General features: G+C 54.1%; 1 protein-coding gene across 1 annotated transcript in view; it reads left to right on the plus strand.

Annotated features, from left to right (window-relative positions):
• The first annotated feature begins 3,589 nt into the window (after window positions 1–3,589).
• UBE2L3 (ubiquitin conjugating enzyme E2 L3) overlaps window positions 3,590–19,190 on the plus strand; it is a 48,683-nt gene continuing 33,082 nt past the window's right edge. Inside the window, exon 1 of the mRNA XM_062182178.1 lies at window positions 3,590–3,666. Coding sequence (XP_062038162.1) covers window positions 3,640–3,666 — 27 coding nt within the window. The 5' untranslated portion in view covers window positions 3,590–3,639. The remainder of the gene's footprint in view (window positions 3,667–19,190) is intronic.

Here is a 19,190-nt window from a genome sequence, read left to right on the forward strand (position 1 = left end):
TTGAAAGACAGAGACAGACAGAGGTCTTCATCTGCTGCTTCATTCTAACGCTGGCAACATCTGGGGCTGGGCCAGGCTGAAGCCAGGAGGCAGAAACTAGAAACTCCACCCAGGTCTCCCACGTGGGTGGCCAGGACCCAAGGACTCGAGCCATCACCACTGCCTCCCAGGGTGCGCATCAGCAGGAAGCTGGGATAGGAAGAGGAACTAGAACTCAAACACCCACGCACTCCGATATGGGAGGCAGCCCCTTCCCTCTTGAGCCAAACATCTACCCTGGGAGCCACTTCTGATGGGGCGCTTGGTGAGGTTTCACAGAAAGGCCAGGTCTGAGTGGAGGGGCACCGGTGGGCCCAGAAGCTGGGCCTGTTACAGGGGAGCAATGGAGAGGGACCCCAAGGACCAGGTAGCCTCTCTGCTGGGGCTGAGTAGCTCTCCCAGGTGCTTGCTTAGCCACAGGACCTGAAGCTCAGGGCCTCTGCTCCCCACTGCAGAGAGGAGCCACCGTGCTGGGTGATGCTGGTGGGCCCGCAGGAGGATCTGCCACAAAGCTTCGTGTCCTCAGCCGACGCCACCCTTGATCTCAGGTCAGCGTGGCAAGGTCAAAGCGACGACTTCTGCTTCCTTCCCTGCACTGGAGATCCTCAGGGCAAAGGTCGCATTCCTTTTTGGGGTTCTCCACAGAAGAAAGCTGCTCCCTCTAAATCTTTTCTGGATCCGGGCCCGCTAAGGGCAGACCCTGCGCTCACAGTAGAACCTTGGAGTCCATCACCAGCCTTCCATGTCCATGTTCAATTTGCCAGATAGCTACTGGACACACAGTGGGCTGGCACTGGGTGCGGGTGGGCGGGTACAGTCTCCCGCTTCCAAGAGCCCTAGGGAGTGCCTGGAACCAAGCATAGGACTGAACCACACTGTCTTTCTCCCATACATACATATCTACAATAAAGTTTGATCTGTACATTAGGCACCGTAAGAAGAGGAACAACTGTAACCACCAGTAAAATGGAACAGTGAGGGGCTGGCGTCGTGGCATGGCAGGGGAAGCAGCTGCCTGTGACACCGGCATCTGATGTGGGCGCTGGTTTGGGTCCCGGCTGCTCTACTTCCCATCCGGCTCCCTGCTAGTGCACCTGGGAAGGCAGTGGAAGTCAGCCCAAGCGCTTGGGCCCCTACATCCACGTGGGAGACCCGGATGAAACTCCAGGCTTCTGGGTTCTTTCTGGCCCAGCCCTGGCTGCTGCAGTCGTTTGGGGGAGTGAACCAGCAGATGGAAGATCTCTCTTTCTCTCTCTTTCTTTCTGTCATTCTTTCAAATAAAGTGAAATAAATCTTATCAAAAACACAACGGAACAATGGTAACCATACACGGTCATAAAAGTTATGTAATACTTACTAAGGGTTCTAGAAACTTCCATGCAATATTTGCAGACCGCGGTTGTCTGCAGGGAAACTGAAACCTCAGAAAGCGAAACCCTGGATAGGGAGGGGACGGACGGTGCAAGAGGAAGGCGGATCTTGACTGCGCGGGCCTTGTCATCCGGCCCCTTCCACAGCAGGCCCGGGCGCACACGCGTGTGTGGTGTGGCAGCCCAGACCCTACTCCAGGCCTGACTGTTGCCAGCATGCTCTCTCCTTCTCTGTTCTCAGAAACATGGGGAACAGCTCCTACAGGCCAGAATGTGTTCTGAAGCTCTGCCCTTCTCTGCCTGAATCCCACACCACTGCCACCCACCCATCCACCCAACCCTACACTACCGCCATCCACCCACCCAACCCCACACCACCACCACCCACCCAACCCCACACCACCGCCATCCACCCACCCAACCCCACACCACCACCACCCACCCATCCACCCAACCCTACACTACCGCCATCCACCCACCCAACCCCACACCACCGCCATCCACCCACCCAACCCCACACCACTGCCATCCACCCACCCAATCCCACACCACCGCCATCCACCCACCCAACCCCACACCACCACCACCCACTCAACCCCACACCACCACCATCCACCCACCCAACCCCACACCACCATCACCCACCCGTCCACCCAACCCCACACCACTGCCATCCACCCACCCAACCCCACACCACTGTCACCCACCCAACCCCACACCACTGCCACCCACCCATCCACCCAACCCTACACCACCGTCACCCACCCACCCCCACACCACCGTCACCCACCCGTCCACCTGCCCAATTCCACACCACCGCCATCCACCCACCCAACCCCACACCACTGCCACCCACCCATCCACCCAACCCTACACCACCGTCACCCACCCACCCAACCCCACACCACCGTCACCCACCCACCCAACCCCACACCACCGTCACCCACCCGTCCACCTGCCCAATTCCACACCACCGCCATCTACCCACCCAACCTCACACCACTGCCACACACCCACCCACCCAATCCCAAACCCGCATCATCCCTAAAACTCGTGTTTGAGCATCTGAGGCGTCTTACAAAAGGGACCCTGGTTCTCAGCCACACCCCTCCCCCACCGAAGTCTGTCACCCACCTCCACCCTTCTTACTCCCAAACCGGCCACACAGCCAGCCCCAGGGTCTACACTGGTTCAATCGCCTCTCCTCCAACCCCCTCCTCAGCTGTTCCTGCCTACCCCTCTGGCTGGAATACTGACTGTGGGGCCAGCAGCCCGGCTTGGAATGGGCCAGGCTCTCTTTCGAGCTGGCTGTGTGAGTTTGCAGAAGTCACTGGCCCTCTCTGTGCCCATTTCCTGTGACGTGGGGAAGTTCAGTGAAAATCATCTCACGGGATGGTTTCAAGGATTAAAGAAAACACTAGAAGAGAGCCTGGTGTTCAGCTTCCAGGGCCAGTTATTAGTGTTTATTATTTTTGGTTGGGGGGGGTGGAGTGGGCATTTAGCCTAGTGGCTAAGATAGGGACATACCACATGGGCGTACCTGGCTTTGATTCCTACTCCTGGCCCTTGACTCCTACTTCCTGCTAACGCTAATACAGGCCTTGCCAGGCAGCAGCGATGGCTCAAGTCACCAAGTTCCTGCCACCCAAGTGGGAGACCTGGGTTGGTTTCCCAGCTCCTGCCCGACCCAGCCTATGCCACTGCCGACATTTGGGGAGTCAACCAACAGATAGGGAGCTCTGTCTCCCAAAAAAGATAAGTTCATGAAAAAATGAAATTCAAAGATGTCTATTTAACTTTTTAATTTAATATTTGTTTTTACGAGGCACAGTGCAATTCCTCTACACAGGCACCGACTGAGAACATCAGGGAATCAGCATTTCCACTTCCTTATCTTTCTGCCTGGAGCCTACCAGCTCCTCTGCTCGGGCTATTATTATTATTTACCCCATTTCTTCTGACTCCTTCCTTCGTCAGGGCCCGGGGCAAAGCAGGTCCGCACCACATGCAACCGACTTGTTACACGCACCTACTATGCGCCAGGCACGGCTCGCGATGGGCAGCGCGTCCCGGCCTCGGCCAGCCGGGCGCAGCGGCGCGACCCGCACACAGTAGGCGCTTGTCCGCGCGCCCCGCCCCGCGCGCCCCGCCCCCGCCCAGGAAGTGCGGGGGCTCCGGCCGCCCGGCCGGCCTCGATGCATTCTGGGAAAGCAGCAGCACCAGGTCCAAGATGGCGGCTAGCAGGAGGCTGATGAAGGTAAAAGCCATTCTCCGGCGCCGGCCGGGCGGGGAGCGGCGCCCCGGGCCCCCGGCCCCCACGGCGGGCCTGGGTCCCTCGGGGGGGCGTCTCCCCCCGGCCTGCTGCCCTGCGTGGCCCCTGCCGGCTGCCCCCCCCCCCCCCCGGCGCTCGCGGGTTGTGGGAGGTAACGGGGACGCCTAGGCCGCAGCCTGGGCGGGAGCGCCAGGCCGCGCGGGGAGCCGCCGCCGCCGCCGCCGGCTGCTCGGTTTGGCCCTCGGGGGTTGGGGGCGTCCACGCCGACGTGGTTCCCCGGGTCCAGCGTGGCGTCTTCCCCGCCTGCCCCAGCTCCCTCGCGGAGGCCGCGGACCGGGCCGGGGGCGCCGCTCATGGCGGGTGCCGGGTCAGGAAGGCCCCAAACCGGGCGCCCGCGGCGGGAGGCCCCGGCCGAGGGCCCGAGCCGCCGCGCCCCGGGCCGCCACGCTCTGGGCTGGGAGACCGGCTTGGGCGGCCCGGGAAGGGGTGGGGGGGTGCGTGTGTGCTCGGACCGGGGACGGAAGGAGGCGGCCGCGCTGCCAAAGTTAAGGTCAGGTTGTCGGTTTTCCGGTGAAGATTGCGCTGGGTCCCAGCGCGCTGTCTCCTTGTGACTGCGGGACCACACCGGGGCAAGTTCCAGCTCCGGGAAGGCGTGGGGTGGGCGCCCTGCTCGCCGTGCGGTTCTGCCCCCTCCCTGGTTGCTTCCCTGTCCACCTCTTAGTCATCACGGTCTCCCCCCCCTCCCCCAGGAAGCAAAATGGCATTTTTGGGGGGGGTTGGGGTGGGGGCAGGGAGGGAGGTGGTTGGCTTGAGCCGTTGGAATCAAACCGGGCCAAAGTTTATTTAGAAAAAAAAAAAAACAACAACAACAACTTGGTACACGTACTTTGGATCTTCAGTGCGGCCGGGTTGCCTGCTCGCTAAGGGGCTCTCCTTCGGTGAGACCTCACAGCTGTGAAATGGGCTGAGTTCTTGGGCCGGGGTCGGGGCGGGGGGCGGTGAGATCCCACCGCCCCCCGCCCACGTTTGTGATTCGGCTGTAGGGGGTGCACAGGACCGGAAATGATTAAAAAAATCAATAATAAAAAAGAAGACCCGAAAGGGAAAACAGCGTGTGGTCCTGGGCAGACCCGTGGTTGGGCTTGGGGGGGGTCCCAGCCTTTCGGCCCTCTCTGGCTGAGTGAGAGTGCGCCTCCGTCTTTTGTTCCCCGAGGGCCAGGGAGGACGGTTAACTCTTTGTAAAACCGGAGTGTTAGTGGGCGCAGAGGGAGCTCGGGAGAGTGCAGACCCCGCCATCCGCCATCCTACTCCCGATGCAGTCGTCGGGAAGCCCTGGGGCTTGAACTTCGGGAATAAATGTCTCGCGTGCATGCGTTGCTTGCTCATCTCACTGAGATGACTGGCAACCATACCTGTGTCTCCCAGGTGCCCTCCCCAGCGCTCTGCATCGAACCTTCTCTTTATGGGCACCAGAGTGCCGCCCCCCCCCCCCCCCCCCCGCAAATATTTGACCCTTTCGCTTTAACAAAGACCTCTGTGAGTTTAGTGACCTCAGAAGTTAATCCTAACCTCTTACTGGGCAGGCCGGTCCTTAAGACTGCCTGAAAAGCAGTGTGTTCGGCCTCACCCACGCTGGCTTTTGGTGTCCTCCCCTGGGCACCTGGACACGGCACCCTCCATCTCCCCCGGCATGTACGGTGTGGCCTTCTGTAGTTGGTGATCACGTTCAGTGACGTCGACCTTGTGCTCCCCATGTTCCTTAATGAGAAAAGTCAAGGCAGATTTGTTGGCCTGTCCCAGTTTTCCTAGTTAGGGAGAGAAAGCTGTGATCCGGCTCAGTTTTGCCTGACCCCAAACCAAAGCCTCCGGCTGGTGCTCACTTGCTGTGCCGGGTGCTGCTGCTGTTCCTGAAAGTGGCTGCCTGGTCACTTTCAGGCCAGTCCTTAGGCTGGACTCTAATGCAGCCACTCTGGGAGCCCCCACCCTCACCACCACCCACCTTCAAAATGAGTTGTTTCCTCCTTCAGTGACCACAGGACTTTCTTTATGTTTCTCTTTGAACCCTCCTGGTGATCTGATTTGTGTTACAGACTTGCCTTTCCTGCCTGAGTTCTGAGTTCCTGAAGGGCAGGAGTCTTGACCTAGTTCATCCTGGTATCCCCCTAATTCAGCCATTTGACCCAGTTTGGAATCCCCCGGCTCTCAGGGGTCTGAGAGGGGACTTACTATGGTATTTAAATGATTTCTGTTTCAAAAAAAAAAAAAAAAAAAAAATGGAGCTCAGAAAAAAAGAGGTAAAGTTCACTAAGTGCTCAGAGTGAATGTATTGTCACCTTTGTTTTCACAAATGAAGAAATTGTGAGGTTCAGATAGGTTGAGAAGTGAAATAGCAGACAGTAGTGGGGGAGAGATAAGACCAAAACCTCCCTGGCTCTGGTTCCACGCCCCTTGTCACCTTGCCTCCTTTTCTGCATTCAGGAGTGTGTCTAGTTTCACAAGTTGTGGGTGGGAATTCCTTCAGTTCACTGGGGTTTTATGTTGTCTTGGAGAGTCAGTGTGTGAGCTCCCATACTTTAAAAAAGTTGAAAGGGGGATGAGCATGTGGCATAGCGGGTGAACCTGATGCTGGCATGCTGTATCAGAGCACTTGGCAAGTTCCAGCTGCTCTGCTTCCCGTTCAGCTCCCTGCTAGTGTGCCTGGGAAGGCAGCTAATGATGACCCAAGAATTTGGACCCCTGCACCATGTGGGAGATACAGAGGGAGTTCCTGGTTTCCTGGCTTTGGCCTGGCCCACACTTGGCTATTGTGGCCATTTGGGGAATGGACCAGCAGAGGGAAGACCTCTCTCCCTGTCTCTTCCCCTGCTTCTATTGCTTTGCTTTTCAAATAAATAAATATATATATTTTTAAAAAACTTAACATAGAAATATAAATTATTATTATTATTATTTTTATTTTTATTTTTGACAGGCAGAGTGGACAGAGAGAGAGAGAGACAGAGAGAAAGGTCTTCCTTTTGCCGTTGGTTCACCCTCTAATGGCCGCCGCGGTAGCGCGCTGCGGCCGGCGCACCGCGCTGATCCGATGGCAGGAGCCAGGTGCTTCTCCTGGTCTCCCATGGGGTGCAGAGCCCAAACACTTGGGCCATCCTCCACTGCACTCCCTGGCCACAGCAGAGAGCTGGCCTGGAAGAGGGGCAACCGGGACAGGATCGGTGCCCCGACCGGGACTAGAACCCGGTGTGCCGGCGCCGCAAGGCGGAGGATTAGCCTGTTGAGCCACGGCGCCGGCCGAAATATAAATTATTTTTAAAAAATTTTTAAAAGATTGTTTTCTTTGAAAGTCTATGGTATGCTGGTTCACTCCCCAGATGGCTGCAAGCTAGAAGCCAGGAGCTTCTTCCAGGTCTCCCACGTGGGTAGCAGGGGCCCAAGCACTTGAACTTCCTCCGCTGCTTTTCCAAGGGCATTAACAGGGAGTTAGATAGAAACTGGAGCAGCCAGGACTCAGACTGGTGCCTGTGTGGGATGCCGGAGTCACAGGTGGCTTTACCTGCTATACCACAACACCAGCCCAGAAATAAAAATTATTGATGCAGGTTAATCAGCAGGGTTAACCAACAGTCTTTCAGTTCATGGAGTGGAAATAAAAGGGATTTTGATGGTGAAAAATTGGAGCTTATTTCCTAGAACAATGCCTTTAGACATAATAATCAAACAGATGTTGAATTATCAGACTAATGACCTCTTAAAGAACTTGAGTTTCCCCAAGAAATCTTTCCCAGGACGCTCCATAGGGAGTGTCTGTAGAAACTGTAGATAGATTATTAAAAGTAGCATGATTTGCATGTGTCAGGCTGGGAAGTTATTTTAGGCAAAGTGAGTATGGTAAAGTTTTAATTTCAAAAAACATTTGCCAAATGGATTCACCTCTTTCAGAGCCCTTTTAGGAATTACAATGTTAATAAAACAGGAAATAAATACGTTTTAATTTGGAAGCAGCTAATTCAGCAGTGGTGGCAACAAGTGGATTGTAGCCACTGCCTCTGTTGGGGGCAAAGAGGGGCCCGGGAGGGAGAGAAATAGATACAGAAGCCAGAAAGGAAACCTGTGTGTGGTGCTTGGGAAGGCACATCCTTGTCTGGTCATCTCTGCGACCCCGCTGGACACGTTGCCGCCAAGGGCCCTCTGGCTGAGTAGCGTCTCAGAACGGCTTTTCTCAGATGGGAAATGTGTGGATTTGGAGGGAGGGAGGGCACGGTTTATTAGTTATTATGGCATGCTGTATAGATAAGGAATTGAGATTTGTAGCGTCCTTTTAATGCTATTTAAATAATGTTCGCTCAGAAATACATATTGGTGTCCTGAGTCTTGAGTCACATGTGAGTAGCAGGAGGAATGGCTAAATAACAGTTCATTCCTTGGAATTCATTGTACTAAGCACTGAACTAGTTTGTTCTTGAGTACAGGTTTATATTCTCTGAGGTTGGGTAATTAACATAATAGAGCAATGAGTGTGTCCTGTAGTTGTGTCAGGAGGTGAGGGGAATTTTACATGTGATGATATGCCAATGTATGTGGCCAGAATCCATTTTGGGAATAGATTTTGGGGCTTGGGGAACTGGGGTAAGCATTGCATCTTTCCTACTAAGTTCATGCATTCCTATAAGTTTGGATTAATTTAGACTTCCTTAATGATACTGCTTGTAAACATTTCTTTAGTGAAAGAATTTAGAGGTGGCCTGGCATGGTAGTGTAATGGGTCAAGTTTCAACTTAAAGTGCCAGCATCCCACGTGGGTGAAAGGTTGTGTTTCTGTTGCTCCAATTCCAATCCAGCTCTCAGCTAATGCACCTGGGGAAGCAAAAAATGCCCCAAGGAGCCCTGCCACCTGTGTGGGAGGCCTCCATGGCGTTTCAGGCTCCTGGCTTCAATCTGATCAGCCCTGGCTGTTGCAGCCATTTGGGGAGTGGATCAACTGATGGAGGACCTCTCTCTCTGTATATCTCTTTCTCTCTCTGTAGCTCTGCCTTTTTGAATAAAATAAATCTTGAGGTGGGGGCAAGAGGCTTGGGGCTGGAGCTGTGGCGAAGTGAATAAAGCCACTGCCTGCAATGTGGCATCCCATATGGGTGCTGGTTCGGGACCCGGCTGCTCCACTTCCGATCCAGCTCTCTGCTATGGCCTGGAAAAGCAGTGGAAGATGGTCCACGTCCGTGGGCCTCTGTACCTGCGTGGGAGACCTGGAAGAAGCTCCTGGCTTTGTATTTACTCAGATCCAGCAGTGGCAGCCAACTGGGGAGTGAACCAGAGGATGGAAGATCTCTCTCTCTCTCTCTCTCTGCCTCTCCTTCTATCTCTGTGTATATCTGACTTTCAGATAAATAATCTTTTTAAAAATATATAAAAAGAGGCTATTGATTTAGCTTTTATTATAGTACATCACTTGAAAGTATTCTTCTATTTGAAAGTATTTCTAAATGTTCAAGAGGCATTTCTGGGTCTTTTGCTGCAGCAGTAAATTAGGAATTAAAGTATTGAGAACACAGTGACGTTGCCCCTGCACCCAAACTCTGGTATCCAGCTGCCCCGAGAGCATTGGAATGGCGCAGAGACCTGTAGCCTTCCAAGTCCAAGCTCACCTCCTGACTCCGGGGGCCTTCACTGCTCCTGTCTTGTCTGAGTTAGTGGTCTAGTTTCTCTACCCAGTTGTCCAAGGGGAGACCCAGGGAGTCCGGCTCTCGCCACCTATCACGTTCTTCTGAACCGTGCTCTGCTTCTCTCCCATCTATGGGAAGACCCCTCCATCGGCTTCCTCGGCAGTCATCCTGTCCTTTGCACATTCCAAATTCCTAACTGCTGGTGCATCAGAGAGTGTGTGGAGCCCGAGAGGAGTCAGGGAGAGATGCGTCCAGGTAGGCCCTGCGCTCAGAGATGGGGACCAGACGGAGCAGGGAGGGACTGAGGCTCAGACCCCAGATTGAAGTGTCCACGCCGGGGGCTGGCGTTGTACCATAGTAGCTGACCTCTGCCTACAGTGTCAGCATCCCATATAGGCTCCCTTTCGTGTCCTGGCTGCTCCTCTTTTGATCCGGCTCTCTGCTAATGTGCCTCGGAAAGCGGTGTAAGATGGCCTAAGCGCTTGGGCCCATACACTCATGTGGGAGCCTGGAAGAAGCTCCTAGCATTGTATTGGCTCAGCTCCGGCCTTTGCGGCCATTTGGGGAGTGAACCAGCAGATGAAAGATCTTTCTCTCTCTCTCCTCTCTAACTGTACCTCAAATCTTTTTTTTTTTTAAAGAATTATTTTATTTATTTGAAAGAGTTACAGAGAGAGGTAGAGACAGAGAGAGAGAGAGGTCTTCCATCTGCTGGTTCACTCCCCAGATGGCCACTGAAGCCAGGAGCAAGAGCCAAAAGACTTGGGCCGTCCTCCTCTGCTTTCCCAGGTACTTTAGTTGGGAGCTGGATTGGAAGTGAAGCGAAGCAGCTGGGCTGGAATCAGTGCACATATGGGATTGCTGGCACTGCAGGCCAGGATTTTAACCCGCTGTGCCACAGCGACAGCTTCTTGGCCTGGCTTTTTTTTTTTTTTGGACAGGTGGAGTTGTAGACAGAGAGAGACAGAGAGAAAGGTCTTCCTTCTGTTGGTTCACTCCCCAAATGGCCGCTATGGCTGGCGCTTCGCCGATCTGAAGCCAGGAACCAGGTGCTTCCTCCTGGTCTCCCATTGGGTGCAGGGGCCCAAGCACCTGAGCCATCCTCTGCTGCCCTCCCGGGCCACAGCAGAGAGCTGGACTGGAAGAGGAGCAACTGGGACTAGAACCCGGCGCCGCAGGCCAGGCGGAGGTTTAACCGAGTGAGCCACGGCGCCGGCCCTTTGGCCAGGCTTTTAAACAATGATTGGGGTTTCAGTCATTGAATGGGAAAGAGACCTGGTGGCCAGTGGGGTGGAGTCTCTCATCCCTTGGATGGCTGTGGGCAGTCCTCTGAGGAGCCCCGGGAACAGTAGAACGCTGGCTTCTGACCTTGTGCTGTCCCTTCCTTGGGTTTAGTTAGGCCAGCTCCCGAGGCGCTTTCCAGAAGCCCTGGGGAGCTGGCCTGGTTTTAGCCTGGGCTGGCCTGTCAAGCACACCTGGCTCCCCCAGAACTAGCAGTCCCTCCTGGAGGCCAGCCCCTGGAGGAGCCACCTCTCCACAGAGGACAGAGCTGATACTTGTAAATATAGGTGGCAGAGAGCTGCCCCGCAGCTGTGAGGGTTCAGCTGCGGTGTCCAGGAGAGAGGTGGCAGGCCCCTTGGGTGCTGGGCCTGTGTGTCTCTGGTAGCCAGCCCAGCCTGTCTGTTCTTGGGAGACTTAGATGAACCTTTCTCTGCCCCACAGGAGCAAAGTGGGAGGAAAGGGACTTTCATCTGGGGCAGGGCAGAGGTATGAAGAGCTCAGGGCCTGGAGTTTGAGTCCTGGGCCTCTGAGGACAGCTGGGAGCTGCTGGGAGCTGCTGCTGGGAGTGGACAAGCTGTGTCCTACGCGGGAGGGGAGCCGCCCAGCAGCAGAGGGTTGGGAGGAGTGAAGGGAGATGATGCTGAGAGGATGGGGTCAGGGTAGGCGTGACCTCAGTGCTGTGGGGGCTTTGCTCACCTGCCCTGCTTTGTACCTGGCAGGGAAGAGTTTCTGGGGCTGCTGTGTGAGGGTTTCTTTGTTTAAAAATATTTACCTTTGGGGCCACTGCCTGCAGTGCCGACATCCTTTTGGGTGCCAGTTCGTGTCCTGGCTGCTCCGCTTCCAATTCAGATCCCTGCTAATGGCCTGGGAAAAGCGGCAGAGGATGGTACCAGTGCTTGGGCTCCTGCTACCCACATGGGAGACCAAGAAGCTCCTGAGACCTGGCTTTGGCCTGACGCAGCCCCTGCCATTATGGCCATGTGGGGAGTGAACTAGCGAACGGATGGCCTATCTCTCTCTCCCCCTCCTGCCTCTCTCCCCTTCCCCCTCCTGCCTCTCTCCCCCCCTCCCCCTCCCCCTCCCATAATCCTCCCTGTCGGCCCGCCCATAACTCTGAGTTTCAAAAAGTAAATCTTTGGCCGGCGCCGCGGCTCAGTAGGCTAATCCTCCACCTTGCGGCGCCGGCACACCGGGTTCTAGTCCCGGTCGGGGCACCGATCCTGTCCCGGTTGCCCCTCTTCCAGGCCAGCTCTCTGCTGTGGCCAGGGAGTACAGTGGAGGATGGCCCAAGTGCTTGGACCCTGCACCCCATGGGAGACCAGGAGAAGCACCTGGCTCCTGCCATCGGAACGCAGCGCGCCTACCGCGGCGGCCATTGGAGGGTGAACCAACTGCAAAAAGGAAGACCTTTTTCTCTGTCTCTCTCTCATTGTCCACTCTGCCTGTCAAAAAAAAAAAAAAAAAAAGTAAATCTTTAGGAAAAAACGTTTACTTTGTCCAACAAAATTGCAAAACTCTTGCGTTCAGAATGTCTTGGAAGTGTTTCAGGATCTTCCTGTATGTTTTCTCTTCTGTCCTGGTGCAGTGATGTCATGGTGTCCAAAGATGAGCACAGGTGCTGTGGAAGGCACCAGAGAGTGCTGAGCTAGGGTGCTGGGCGAAGGTGGAGACAATTCTTGCTGAAGTAGTTGCAGTCCCAGAAGTAATATTGTTGCTTTCTGTCTTTTTCAGCCTTGGAGCAGAAAGTTGCTTTTGGTGGCTGTTCCGTTTCTTCTCCTGGCCCTTGCTCCAGTCTTTCTAGATTTCCAGAACTGGCAGGGGGCCTGGAGAGAGGATGCAGGGTCGGTGTCCATTTGTAGGTGAGGCGGCTGAGGCCAGCGGCACCCACTGCCAGGCGTCGGTGCTCCCAGGGTCATGCTCCTGCTGTTACACGGCTGCTCTTGGTTCTTCTGGTGTGACAGGGCGGGGAGTGGGAGGATTCACTGCAGGTTAGGGGGCTGCCTGGGTTTCACCCTGTTTTGGCAGCTGCATGGCCGTGTTGATCGTAGCTCTCTGCCCTCCATTGTCTTGTCAGACTTTGGCTCGCCTTCTTAGCATAGTGGAGGAGATGGTGTTTTGACAGTGCCCAGCCCAGCAGGCTCATTTGCAGCCTCAGCAGTCGCTGCTGTCAAAGCCTGTGCATGTGGCGTGGCAGTGTTGTGTGTGCTTTGGGGGGGGGAGGCTGCAGCGGAACCCAGCAGCTGTGCCTCCGAGCCCTTGGTGCAGCGCTTTGTGAATGCCCACTCCAGCCGGGCTCCCAGAAGGGGCTCTGCGTGTTTGGCGCCGGCTGTTCCCTTGGTGTCCCTGGTTCTGCTGTGGATGGGTTTGAAGAGCTTGACGCTCCAGCCCTCGAGGAGCTGTCAGCCTGGTGGGGCACTGGACTCTAGAGTGTGAGAAGCCCCGGAATGCCAGACACACACCCATGTTCAGAGGGAGGCAGAGACACGTTCCAGGAGCTGGCAAGAGAGCTTGGCCATGCTTGTGGCTGCAGCGGGGCAGGAGGGGTAGGGGGCAGAGTGCCTGTGTTTAAGCCTCTGCTGAGGCTTCTCTTGTGTCCTCTTCCCACGGCCTTGGGGTCTCTTGTTGATTTCTGCCTTTGACTCATTTGTGTTGTCAGTTTGAGCCTTGTGTCCTACTTTCTAGAAAGAGGATGGTAAAACAACCCCACAGCATACTGACGCTGACTGAGTGTGTCAGCCGTGGTGGTGACCAGGCAGGAGTGTCAGTCCGCACACTGTGACCTGTGGGAGGGGTTGTGTGTGGGCCTGGCTTCCTCCCGCTTGGCGGAGGCTTGGTTGAAACGAGAGTTTGCGGCCCAGGGCTCTGATACCCGGGTTTAGACTTGCATTGAGCTGGCTCGTGTTAAACCATGGTTCAGTATTATTGCCAGCAGTTGTCTCATGCAAGCTTGGAAAGTTTGCATTTCTGTACAAATTAGTTGCTTTGACAGTCACGCAAAAGCAGGGAGTAGCTGTTTCAAATTTTTATTTTTTAAAAAAATATAATCGTTATTTATTGCACCTTAAATCTTTTCCTTATTTAATCAGTACCAACACAGAACATACCAAGACTTGGCCCTAAACCACTATGTTTCCTTAGTTTCTATGGTTAACTCATTGCCCAAATGTTGACTCAAAGAAACAGCCACTCTCTATTAATGAGCCAAAGCCAAAGGAGTTATATTTAATAAAGTAGTTGATTTATTTGTTTCAAGTGGTTAACTCCCTGTTGGTTGTGAAGGTGATATTTGATAGTGGTACTCTGACTGAAGGCAGACCCCTGGCTCCATCTGCCACATTCTGGGCGGGAGGGGCCCAGAAGCTTGATACCTAGCCGTGATGGGTTAGGGAGAATACTGCATGTGTCCCTGCTTCCGGCATGCTCACGTCGGGATGTACGCTTTCAGAGCAGGCTTGGTCCGTCCGTCCGTCCGTCCGTCCACCCCCCTCCCCGGTATCCTGCATGGGAAGCAGCACCAGCGTGGACTGTTTCCTGTGGACGTGTAACCCGCTGCGTGGCTCAAATATTCGTAGAAGAGAAGTTTCAGCTCTGGTTCTAGTCCTGGGCTGTTCTGTGCAAGTTCAGTGACCTGGGCCTTCCTGAATGTTGATCTTATCAACTGCACTTCGGGGCCAGTAGGCCTGCCTTGCCCGTTTCGGGGGTGTGGTGAGGCTCCGCTCACGTCCCTCGTGCTGGGAACTGTCAGCAGTGGAGAGGGTTGTTGTAATCAGCTGCTCCTCCTGCCCTGACTTTCTTCCCTAGCAGCTCTGTGTCTCTGGTCTTGGTTGGAATCCTGGAGGTGATGACACAAAAAGGGTGCCCTAGAGAGGAGTCCGCTGCTGGTGTGCTGGTAGCCTTGTATTTCAGATCAGTTGTGAGAGCTTTGTGCTAATCAGAAACATAGTCCTTCCTAAATTAAGACCACCTGAGTTCTGGTATAGGCTGTTGACACCACATGTTTATGTCTTGTTACGTGGAATAGAGGATGTTTGTTGATGTCTTGACATCATCTAAGATTTTAAGAAATGCGATACAGTTCTGGAAAGGAATGAAAGTGACATGAATTGAATACCTTTGAGGTGTGCCAGATAGTTTTTTAAAAGATCTATGTATTTATTTGAAAGACAGAGCTTCAGAGAGAGAGAGGGAGAGACAGAAATCTTCCACCCATTGGTTCACTTTGCAGGTGGCCACATCAGTCAGATCTGGGCCAGGCTGGAGCCAGGAGCCAGGAACTCCATCTGGGTCTCACACGGGGGTGTCAGGGGCCCAAGTGCTTGGACTATTTATCATCTGTTGCCTTTCCAGGTGTAGAGTCCTATGTGGAGGATTATGTACAAGTTTTTTTCAAAGATTTTATTTATTTATTTAAAGGCAGAATCAGGGACAGAAAGGTCTTTCATCCACTGGTTCACTCGGGTGCAGCTTTCCCAGGCCATAGCAGAGAGCTGTATTGGAAGAGGAGTAGCCAGGACACAAACTGGCACCCATATGGGATGCTGGCACTGCAGGTGGAGGCTTAGCCCACTACGCCATGGTGCTGGCTCCTGTACAATTTTTTAGGTAAGACAGGTGGAATGAAGGATGGGGCCAGGGTGGAGCCTCAGCCCGTCTGACTTCAGCGGCCTCGGCCCTTTTTTTTTTAAATCTGAGAAGTAAATAAGGAGACAGAGTTCACATCCACTGATTCACTCCCCAAAGGCCCGCAGTACCTGAGACTGGACCTGGCTAAAGCCGGGAGCCAGCATTTCAATCCAGGTCTACCACGTGGGTGCCAGGTACCCAACTATTTGAGCTGTCACCTGCTACCACATCCTAGGGAGTGCATTAGCAGGAAGCTGGAATTGGGAGTGGTACCTGAACTTGAACTCAGGCATGGTGATACGGGATGTGGGTGTCCCAAGCAGTGGCTCCCCACAGGGCTTTGCTCTTCTAGTCTCCTGGTGATCTGGCAGTCAGGGAAGCAGCCACCTACACCAAAAACATCATTTCTGTGTCTGTCTGATATCTAAAGTTAATGTTGAAAATTGGAATATTCTGATCTTATTGCCTCTAAGAACCTTCAGAACAGGTAACACTAAGGTAAGCAATAAGAGAAAAAAAAATTGGAGCCGGTGCTGTGGCATAGTGGGTAAAGTCGCCACTTGTAATGCCAGCATCCCTGATGGGTGCTGATTCGAGTCCCAGCTGTTCCACTTCCGATCCAGCTCTCTGCTATGGCCTGGGAAAGCAGTGGAAGATGGCCCAAGTCCTTGGGCCCCTGCACCCACCTGGGAGACCTGGAAGAAGCTCCTGGCTCCTGGCTTCAGATCAGTGCAGCTCTGGTCATTGTGACCAACTGAGGAGTGAACCATCTGATGGAAGACCACCCTCCGCCCCCCCGCCTCTCCTCCTCTCTCTGTACAACTCTGACTCTCAAATAAATAAATCTTTTTTTTTTTTTGACAGGCAGAGTGGACAGTGAGAGAGAGAGACAGAGAGAAACGTCTTCCTTTTGCCGTTGGTTCACCCTCCAATGGCCGCCGCGGTTGGCGCGCTGCGACCGGCGCACTGCGCTGATCTGATGGCAGGAGCCAGGTGCTTCTCCTGGTCTCCCATGGGGTGCAGGGCCCAAGCACTTGGGCCATCCTCCACTGCACTCCCTGGCCACAGCAGAGAGCTGGCCTGGAAGAGGGGCAACCGGGACAGAATCCGGTGCCCCGACCGGGACTAGACCCTGGTGTGCCGGCACCGCAAGGCGGAGGATTAGCCCAGTGAGCTGCGGCGCTGGCCCTCAAATAAATAAATCTTAAAAAAAAAAAAGAAGAAGATTCAAGACAACTTCTGGATTTCTGTGACCGCAGCCTTGTTGCAGTTAGAGGCATTTTTTCCCTTGCTTCCATGGCCCGAGCTCAGTTGGTTCAGAGCTTGTAGCAGTGACACACAGGGCCCCGATTTCTTCCTTGCTAGAAGACTGGGTGGGGGCTGGCCTTCAGCGCAGTATGTCAAGCTGTCTGGGCACCATGTCAGGGTGCCAGTTTAAGTCCTGGCTCCTCTGCTTTTGATCCAGCTTCCTGCTGATGCGCCTGGGGAGACCGCCATGGCAGCCCAAGTATTTGGGTCCCTGACACCAATATGGGAGACCTGGGTGGAGTTTCTGGCTCCTGGCTTCAACCTGACCCAGCCCTGGCTATTACAGGCATTTGGATTTGGAGAGGGAAACATAAGATGGAAGTTCCCTGATTCTTCCTCTGTCATTGTTTTTCAAATAAATTGGGGAAGGGGGTGAGAGGAGGAAGCTTGTGTGCTGTGAGCACGGTGGTTCTTAAGTAGGGGTACAGGTCACGGTCACCAGGGCAGCATGTCCCAGACACAGGTGCGCAGCCTGCTTTGGCGGTTGATACAGTAGGTTCCAAGTAAGGACACGGTGCCTGCCAGTCTCTCCCCCTTGCCTTCTCCTTCGTTGCCTAGGGACATTACCTAGCCCCTCTTGGGGATCAGAGTGTGCCTGATTGAGAGTCCTGACCTGACACTGACAGTCCCCTGGTGCTGTCGTACACTCCAAACTCGTTCCCTTGCTGCCTCCCTGATTGTGGTTTCTTCCTTCGATGTGTCCGCGCCCAAGCTTCCCTGTCTGGTAGTTCCTCTCCCTGTCCTGCAAGCTTCTAGGGCATCGTAGCGCAGCTCCTTTCATCCATCCTCAGCAGCCGAGAAGGCGGCGTGAAGCTTTCCCTTCTGTGGTTCCTTCGGGAACCCAAGGACCTTGTCCAGTTTGCCCAGTGTAACGTGATGGCACTGGATATGCTTGTTCACTGTGTGACGGGTTGTCCCTCTGTGCATCTGCTCACCTCCTGTGGCATTCACTTTGGAATAGACTCAGGAGGGCCTCTGGTGGTTGGTTTCTTTTTTAACATTTTTATTTGTTTTTATTTTATTTGAAAGGCAGACAGAAACAGAGATCTTGCATCCATTGGTCTACTCCCCAAATGTCTGCAACATCTGAGGCTAGACAAGGCTGACACGAGGATCCCAGAACTCAATCCAAGTCTCCCATGTGGTGGCAGGGACCAAGCTGCTTGAGCCATCACCTGGTATCTCCCAGGGTGCCCATTAGTGGGAAGGTGGAATCAGAAGTGGATCTGGGACTTGAACCCAGGCACTTAGGTATGGGCATATCCCAGGTACCTTGTAATGATTTTGTTTTTATTTGTTTTATTTATTTTTAAGATTTATTTATTTGAAAGTCAGAGTTATACAGAGAGATAAGGAGAGGCAGATAGAGAGAGAGAAGTCTTCCATCTGCTGGTTCACTCCCCAGTTGGTCGTAATGGCCAGAGCTGTGCTGATATGGAGCCAGGAGCTTCTTCTGGGTCTTCCCAGCAGGTGCAGGGGCCCAAGGACTTGGGCCATCTTCCACTGCTTTCCCAGGCCATAGCAGAGAGCTAGATCAGAAGTGGAGCAGCCGGGTCTCGAACCAGCACTCATATGGGATGCCTGCACTGCAGGCCAGGGCATTAACCTGCTGCGCCACAGGTTTATTTATTTTAGAGGTAGAGTTACAGAGAGATAGATAGAAAAAATGGTCTTCCACTCCCCAAATAGCTGCAACAGCCCAAGTTGGGACGATCTGGAGCCAGGAGCTTCTTCTGGGTGCAAAGGCCAAGCACTTGGGCCATCTTTTGCTTTCCCAGGTCATTAGCAGAGAGCTGGATTGGAAGTGGAGCAGACGAGACACAAACTGGTGTCCACATGGGATGCCGACACTGCAGGTGGAGCGCTAGCCGACTCCGCCACAGCGCCGTCCCTGCAAGTACCTTTTAACTGCTGCACCAAATGCCTGCCCCTCTGGTGGGAACTGTCTGACAGGCCCGCCTAATGGCTGCCATTCTTCTCCACCCATTTTATATGGAGTGATAGGGCAGCCTGCTCCCCTTGATCAGGGGGCTTGAGCCACGTGGATGTGCCATTAAATGCTAGAAGGTTCTGACACAGGGCCAAAAGCCATCTGGGATAACCAGTGACTTCCTGGCCCTGCTGCTGCTGACTTTTCTCATGTAGAAGTTCGACACTGTCTTTGGCAGGTGAAACCTTTGATATCTGAAGGCAGTGTGGTATGACCTTTGAATCTCCAGGCCAGAAGTCCTTGGCCCTTTTGGTTGTTGCTGGCAGGACTTGGTCCTTGCATTTGTGCTATCCTGAGCAGCCTCCGTCTGACATGGTCTTCAGCCTGGGCTGGCGGAGCTGCTTCTGAACCGCACAGCAGACATGAGACCTGGCACAAACCTGGGCCAGCTAACCCTGCTGGCTCACATCCTGTGCCAGCTGAGGAGTTAAGGCTGGCAAGTCCTTAACTTGGACCCAAGTCAGGTGTTCACTGCGTCTTCTGAAGAATTTCATTCTGTACCTGGGCTGGATGGTGTCGAGGCCGCGCTGAGCCCTTCCCGTGTTCCAAGAGTGTTTGCCCCTTTCCCTGGTGAGTAATACTTGACTGCTTCTGTTTGATACCCACTGGGCTGACTGCAGCTGCTGGTTCTCCAGCCGTTCAAGCAG

The sequence above is a fragment of the Lepus europaeus genome, chromosome 23, assembly GCF_033115175.1.
Source record: "Lepus europaeus isolate LE1 chromosome 23, mLepTim1.pri, whole genome shotgun sequence".
In the NCBI taxonomy this organism is placed as follows: domain Eukaryota; kingdom Metazoa; phylum Chordata; class Mammalia; order Lagomorpha; family Leporidae; genus Lepus; species Lepus europaeus.